The 7,568-nt window shown below is 54.4% G+C and overlaps 1 protein-coding gene across 1 annotated transcript in view; it reads right to left on the bottom strand.

Annotated features, from left to right (window-relative positions):
• Positions 1–776: 776 nt before the first annotated feature.
• LOC123026199 (NTPase KAP family P-loop domain-containing protein 1-like) overlaps positions 777–7,568 on the bottom strand; it is a 10,744-nt gene continuing 3,952 nt past the window's right edge. The window contains exons 4-6 of the mRNA XM_044435529.1: positions 5,910–5,999; positions 4,783–4,875; positions 777–3,586 (exon numbers count right to left, since the gene is read on the bottom strand). Coding sequence (XP_044291464.1) covers positions 2,104–3,586; positions 4,783–4,875; positions 5,910–5,999 — 1,666 coding nt within the window. The 3' untranslated portion in view covers positions 777–2,103. The remainder of the gene's footprint in view (positions 3,587–4,782; positions 4,876–5,909; positions 6,000–7,568) is intronic.

Genomic DNA, 7,568 nt, shown 5'->3' on the forward strand with positions numbered 1-7,568 from the left:
GGCGCGGGGGGCGGGCCCGGCGCCGATAGGCTGCGCGGGCCGTCGCGTCCCGGGCCCCGCCCCTGGCGCAGGGCGGGGGAGGCCGCCCTTCCGAGCGCGATTGGCCGAGGCCCCTGCCCTTCTGCGAAGGGGCCGCTCCAGCGCGTCAGCGCGACGTGCTCACTGGCCGTTTCGCTTTGAGGTGTGCCCTCCCCGCCGGGGAAGATGGGCGTTCTGGGATTTGTAGTTCCTCCGCTGCGAGCGGAAGCTAGCCTGTTGCATGTTGGGGGATGTAGTAACAGGGAGCGGATCTGTAGAGCGAAATTGCAGAGTAGCCCCACCCGCGCGCGTTTCTGGGTGCATTGGGGAGCGCCGCTGTGCAGCGGGTTTCTTTCACTTATGTAGGGGCGGGTATGTATTATTTTTTAAGTAGCCGCACCGACCCGGGGCGAGAATCCAAAATCCGCCTGGCCAGGCGCGTCCTCATGCAGGGCTGGTGTTAGGGACCGAGAAGACCTGGGGCTCAGGCCCCCGGGACAGAAGCAAAGCGCAAACCGGCACCTGCCAGTTTGCAGACGCCTATTTGTAAAAGCGATGTCTTTAGGAGCATTTATTTTTTTAAAAAAGCCCTAAAATTGGGGGTTTTTTTGCATCTCTTATTGTCTGCTCGCATCTCCTTTGTGCAAGCGTGTGCTCCCTTTTGTATTCCTCATTCGTGCAAGACTCCGTTTTTCCAAAGGAAGCCACCTTTTCATTTTCATAGGTCTACCCTGAATTAATCTGCAGCTCCCCAAGCAATGAGTTCAATTCAGTTTATTGCTGGCTACTCCAATCAGCACTTTGCAGTTATATCAAACTCACAGGACAAAACAAGAAAAACAGAGAGTGTTCGCATAGGAGGAAATCTAATTAAGGTTATGATAACAAATAAGAAATTATTTAACGAGCCATAACAAATAATCTGGGTACCAAAAGTGTTAGATTATTTAAAGTAGCACAATAAGCTGTTCTGCAGTTTATCAAAATTAAAGCTTTCTGTTCTGTCCCAGTGCAAGCTCCCCTTTGCTTTTGCTACAGGGTCATTTTGTGGCCGGGGTCATCCCACAGCAACCTTCAGGCATGCATGTGGATGCACAGGAGCAGCCAAATAGACCATAATATTTAAATCAGGTGACAAAGAAAGCAATTACATGCCAGTGTAATATTAACCAACAGAAACAAATCCAAAAAGCTTTTCAGTTGCACTCCGCTCCCAATTTTGCAAAGCAGTTCCCTGTGCAAGATACACAAACAAAACTTTAAGTGGAAATCCGTACAAAAACCCCCCTTTCAGGGGGAAATGTGTACAAGTGTAAATTTCAGGACTTCTCAGAAATGGGAGAGACGGGGCTTCGAAAATGACGCAGACCAGAAATAGATGGGTCGGCCCGTCTGTCGTCCAAAGTTTTACAAGGGGGTGGGGCTGAAGATGGCCTTTCGAGCAGCCACCGTCTGCCAAGAGACGGTGAGCCTCCGGTTACTTCTTTGTGGCTCAGGATAAGCAGGAGAGGCAGCTCCGAGAGGACGCACAAGCGGCCCCGAGCAAGGAGAACGGAGGCTTCGGTCTCGGGGCAACCCCTGGATCTTAGTCGCTCAGAAGGTCTGCCCATCTGCTGACAGGTACTGCTCTAATCTTACCTTCTGTTTGAAGCACAGATGGTTTGGGAATTGTTTGGGGCCCTTCGCATATCCCCTCCTGAATCTGGACGCGACATGGCCTGCCCTGGGACCCGAGGATAAATGCAAGCCAAAGAATTAAACAGTCAAGAAGTCCTCATATGTATATTTGCATTTTGTGTTATTTTTCAGCCCACTGAGGAGGAGGAAGTGGGTACATGCATCTGAGGTTAACTTCCCCAAACTGGCTCACTCCACTTGTCTTGAACATCAGCTCCCATCATTCCAAGCCAGCATGGCCACAGGGAACGATGGGGGTTGTGATCAAACACAACTGGAGCAGGGGGCTGTCTTAGATTCTTAAAGGACATGTGAACTTTCGCTTTCTGCGAACCTGGCGTGTTCTTCTTTGCGCTGCAAAGGTAACGGCTTGGATCGTCCTTCGGCTTTCTTTGGAGCGCGGCTGCTTCATGGGGCCTGCTCGCTTCTGCCCTTAGCAATGCTGTGCAGGCCTTGGAGCAACTCAAGCTGCCGTCTCAGCGAGAAGTCCAAATTGATGAGAAGGCTAGAAAAGCTGTTGGCCCACGCAGCCGTCAGATGCCTCTCTTTCTTGCGCAGGAAAATTTTGAAAAGGTCAGGATCCCCATCCAGCTCCAAAAGGCTTTGGATCTGCTTCTTTATCCTACCTAACGCTGGCTCATGTTTCTCAAAAACTGTATAGAGCGTGTCGTCATTTCTCTCCCTTTGTTCCTGCTCCCCGTCGGCGCTCGCTCGGCTGATTGCCGCAAGCATTTTCCGCTGCCGATCGTTTTCCACGCAGTGCAGGAGCCAGCTCAGGCGGCACGGCCAGCAGTTAGCCAAAATGACCCAGTCGTAGACCTCCCTGATCCCCCAGCTGCTTGCGTGCTCCGCGTCCAACGTCACCGGTTTGAATACGTATCCCTGGGTGATCATGGAGTGGATGGTCATAACGGTGCTCACGACCCTCTTCCTTTGGACAGAGTTCGCTAGGAGGGATTCCCTGAACTTCCCGGTCCGTAGATCGTGAAGGAAGTCTTGAGTTTCCTGATTCATGAATGCGTTTCTTCCCACAAAGCCATTTTTTGGCCCAGAAGACTCTGCTCGGTCACCGTCTGCAGCCACGCCAGGCTCCCCTTTTGCCTCGCGCAAGGGCAGCTGCATCCTGCCCTCGTGGCTCCCCTGTGGCAAGGAGAACGGCAGGGCCACAGTTCGGTCCAAGTACAAATAGCCGTTACTCCAGGTGTTGCTTGACTGCCGGATGCATTCCACGAGGATGCTCGGGTCGGCCGCCAGGATGGAGACAAACGGGACATCCTGGCCAGCCAGGAGGATGCTCAGGGCGTCCAGCACGGACACCACCTTGTCCGGAGCACACAGGTCCAAGCCGGTGACCTTCAGCACCACGCGGAGGTCCTTCCTCTCCTTGTACGCCATGAGCCGGAGGAACTGCGTGGCCGTCTCCACCTCTTGCCTCACGTAGTGCATGAAGCCCAGCTCGGCACTGAGGTCCTTCCTTCGGATGCCTTTCTGAATCTTCCTCTTCATGGTGAAGTAGAGATTTTTGCAGCCGCTTAGAAAGGGAGCGAACAAGAAGGTCGCCACGCAGGCAAGGATGGATAGGAGTAGTTCCACCAGGTTCTGTTCGAAGAGGAGCCATCCACACAGAATGACCACCAAAGACAGAAACAGGAAACTGGTGGAGATGAACTTCGTTTTTCTTTTCAATATCCAATGTTTTTCCTCAGGTTTCCCCGTGAATTCCACACCAAACATCCTAAAAATCCCTAAGGAATATCTGTATTTTCCTTCAATCTCCCCAAGCAGCGTCGTGATCAGGCCGGCCCAGGTGTGGGTGCAGCCGACAAAATCCCAGGCGTTGAAGTTGATGAAGACACACCAGATGTTGCCATCTCGCTTGGCCTCTTCTGCCCTGGAAACCGGGAGAAAAGCACGGCAGACCGGTGAGCGAAAGCAGAGGGGGCATCGCTCAGCAAACAGGTTTCGTGTAAGGTGCCATTTTATAGATTTTTAAATTTTGGCTGAGAAGTTACAAAGAGAGGAGGGGGTTTTTCACCCCTCTGCAGTCTTGAAGGCTTTTTTCCCCAGAGTTCATGTCTTGTTTGGGATGTGAGGCCTAAAGTCGGGGACGTGGCCGTGCCTGCGAGCCCCACCCAGCCTTTCCCTGCACACGGCGCCCCAAACCTCGATGCTCCAAGCTCACCATTCCTGCTAGGATGCCCGAAGCACGGACGCACTCTGCCGCCTCGAAGGTGTGCCACACGGTCTGTGCCGCACGGTCAGGGGCCCTGTCCCAGCGGGGTCCCTGATGACCCAAAGCGCTCCACGTGCCTTCGGCTGGACACGAGTCAAGACTGGCAGGACCAGGGAGCGAAGGGCTGGGGCCCAGAGCCTGGAGGAGCCACCGTGGACCAGCCCCTGTCGCCGGCCCCACCCCAACCAGCCCCAGAGAATCCTAGAATACGGCCAGCCTGCGACAAACGCATCCCGATTCTCTGTCAGGGAAGTTCCAAGTCAAATAGAGAAAGCATTTGGCGATCTTCGTTCAGCCCCAGGAAGCGTCTCTTCCACGTCCAGTTGAAGGTTACGGGTAAGATAGCTTATCCAATCCCCCCCCCCCCCGATTTTCTTAACCTAAACCCTTTACAAAGAAGCCAGGGCGTGGGAAACAAACACGGCCCTCCCTTGGTGTTCAGAAGCAAAAGCTCGGGTGGCCCAGGGGGACCTGGAGGCCCATGAGCAGCTGCTGCCGTCCGAACGCTAAACAAGCCAGCGGCAGCCCAGAGCGCCAAGCGCTGGAAATACACTGCTGCCGTCCTGCACAGACGCTTCCTGCAGGAATTTAGCAGCAAGCCTGTCATTTCCCCCCACTTTGCTTCCTTTTATTTTCACGCTGCTGCAGGCAGAAGTGGACTCTGCAGCTTGCGGAGATGCCCAGCCTTCCACTAGCAGACAGAGAGGGCAAACCATTTTTGGGGGCTTTTCAGTGAGGCTTTTTGACCTGGGAAAAGGCTTCAAAGAGTCGCTTCACTCCACAGCCTTGTGCAAAGTCGGGGTGGAGCTGGGAGTGGGGGCCCCGAACCCCTTTGCGATCTGGGGGAGCTTTACCTAGGCGTTGCCGGGGATGAAGCATCCGATAACAAGGTCAGCGTGTCAAGGTTCGCAACGTCGGGTTTTTCCTGTGCAGCCTCCCTTTGAATGCTGCAAAAGCAGAAAGAGCCGCATTGGCCATGAGAAACATCTCCACTTCGTGCGAAAGGAAGCCCTTGATCAGACAAGCCAGAGCCCAGCGGTGCTGCCCAGATGCGCTCCTGCAGACGCGGGTCGTTCTTCCGGAGCAGGCAAGGGCGGGAGGGGAGGCCGGGTGGATCTGGTGGGGAAGTCAGAATGCAGCGCCCTAATGAGCATTCCTTGAGATGGAATGAACCTGAACCGTGCGCCTTAATTGCTTTTTCAGACTTGCCAGGGGCAAAATGTTCCCAGCGGGAGGAGGCTGCCCTTGCGCCTGGGCCTGGGCAGAGCAGGAACTGGAGACGGAGGCCAGCCGGTCGCTGCACTGGCTGCCCCCAGCCGGGGACCGACCTTCATTTCCTGGGGTAAAAGCCTTTGCGGGAGAAGGTTATGCTTGACCGTGTCTCTGACCCTCCACTGAACGAGCCAGAAGACAGAAAAGCAAACGAAACCCACCCGCGGGGTTGGAAGGCGCTGGAGTGGCCGTCCTTCCTAGCAGACTCCCTTAGAGGTCACGCGAGGCAAACCGGTGAAGGCATGCACGGCCTAAAAGACACAGCAGGGCTACAGGAAGGGGCCTCCCTCGAGCACGCGGGTGGGTGGTTCCATCCACGCCGCCTCAGGCCCTCGCTCGGACGGCACTCGGCTCCTTCTGCCCACTGCGGTCCCAGAAAGGATCGTGGCCTGGGGGAGGGGGGGTGTTCATGGCGTGGCTTTTGCAAGCATGTACTCCTTGCACAAAGTGTCTCCGAGATGTACATGTTTCGATACGCTTATTTGCACATGAGTCACATTGCAAACTTGGAAATGTACCAATTTCTAACCACAAACTGCATTTGGTTCCATGTTTTTGGTCCGGAAGTGGGAACTGAGTAACCTGACATAAAAATGTGAACCAACCGATTTCTCACCATCTCTGTTCTAGGGATGTGTTCAAAGGTGGTGGAGGTGGAGGTGGACGGGGGGGGGGGGCCTGAAATCCTTGCAGTAGTGGGGAGCTTTACCTAGGAGCTTTCCTGGATGAAGGGTCGAAGATCACCGTCCGAGTTTTCGCTGGAGCGGCGCTGCATCCTTCATCGGCTGCTCTCTGTCTGCTGCAAGCCACAGAAAAAGCAAGAGCAGCTGCATTCTGCTTAAGAAGCCGCCCCCCCCAAATGCACACCAGTGTGACCCCTTGATTAGACCAGCCAAAGGACACCGCAAGGTTGTGTGCTGGTCACCTTGGGTTCAGAGCAGGGCTCAAATGTGGGGAGGGGAGGAGGGTGGGGAAGGGGAGCCTGCGATCCTTTGTGAGGTACCCTCCTCAGCTGTTCTAGGAGGCTCCTGGGGGTATCGTTTGTCCAAACTGGGGGAGGGGGTCTCAGTGAAATCCACACCCCTAACCCACAGAGTACCCCAATTTTACACCCATCACACGGCCCCTAGCACGCCCCGTAATTTTAACACGACCCTCGGTGGCGGTTTCTTGACCGGAACGATCTCCACTCCACACCAAGGTGCGACCAGAGGCCCTCGTTTAAGAGTCACACCGGAATATACGGTATCTCTTGACTCAATTCGCACAAAGACTGTAGCCAAGAAATTCAAGGAAGGCTGAGACTTGGCCTGGCAGTGATGTCAGGATCTGTCCCTGGAGAGGAACGCCAGCATCATCCTCACTCTCGTATTCCAGTCACTGTGGGTGGGTGAGAAAGCTGGACGGGGAAAGAAGCGGACAGGATTCGTTCGAAACCTGGTGCTGGAGGAGAGCTTTGCAGGCGGCCTGGACCAACAGAGAGGCGAACAAGGGGCACCCAGAGCAAATCAAGCCGGAGGCAACACTGGGGCTGTCCTACTTCGGACGCCCCATGAGAAGGCAAGACCCGCTGGAGGAGGCGATCAGGGAAAGTCGAAGGCAGAAGAACAAATACGGGATGGGTGGACTCCAGCAAGGCAGCCACAGCCTGGAATTAGCAAGCGCTGAGCAGGGCTGCCAAGGAGGAGGCACTTTAGAGCAGTGGGGCGGACCTATGGCATGCGTGCCTGTGTTAGGGTGGGGGTGCTCGCCAGGGTAGGGTTAGGGTTAGGAAAACGAGGTGTCCTGGCACGATTCTGATGGTTAGAATGTGTTCAGCATGGGCAGAAATGATGAGCTGCGCAGAAAAAGCTACTCGAGGAAGGACTTTTCAAAATCGCCCTCTTTTCAATGGAACTTTCCCCCTATAGTAGGGTTAGGGGTGTGCGCCAGGGTAGGGTTAAGGTTAGGAAAACGGGGTATCCTGGCATGATTCTGATGTCTGGAATGTGTTTAGAATGGGCAGAAATGATGAGCTGCGCAGAAAAAGCTACTCAAGTAAGGACTTTTCAAAATCGCCCTCTTTTCAATGGAACTTTACCCCTATATTAGGGTTAGGGCTGTGCGCCAGGGTAGGGTTAGGGTTAGGAAAACGGGGTGTCCTGGCATGATCCTGATGGCTGGAATGTGTTTAGAATGGGCAGAAATGATGAGCTGCGCAGAAAAAGCTACTCAAGGAGGGCTTTTTCAAAATCGCCCTCTTTTCAATGGAACTGTACCCCTATATTAGGGTTAGGGGTGTGCACCAGGGTAGGGTTAGGGTCACAATAACGGGGTGTCCTGGCATGATTCTGATGGTTGGAATGTGTTTAGAATGGGCAGAAATGAT

This window comes from Varanus komodoensis, unplaced genomic scaffold (assembly GCF_004798865.1).
Source record: "Varanus komodoensis strain SLA01 unplaced genomic scaffold, ASM479886v1 scaffold29_3, whole genome shotgun sequence".
NCBI lineage: Eukaryota > Metazoa > Chordata > Lepidosauria > Squamata > Varanidae > Varanus > Varanus komodoensis.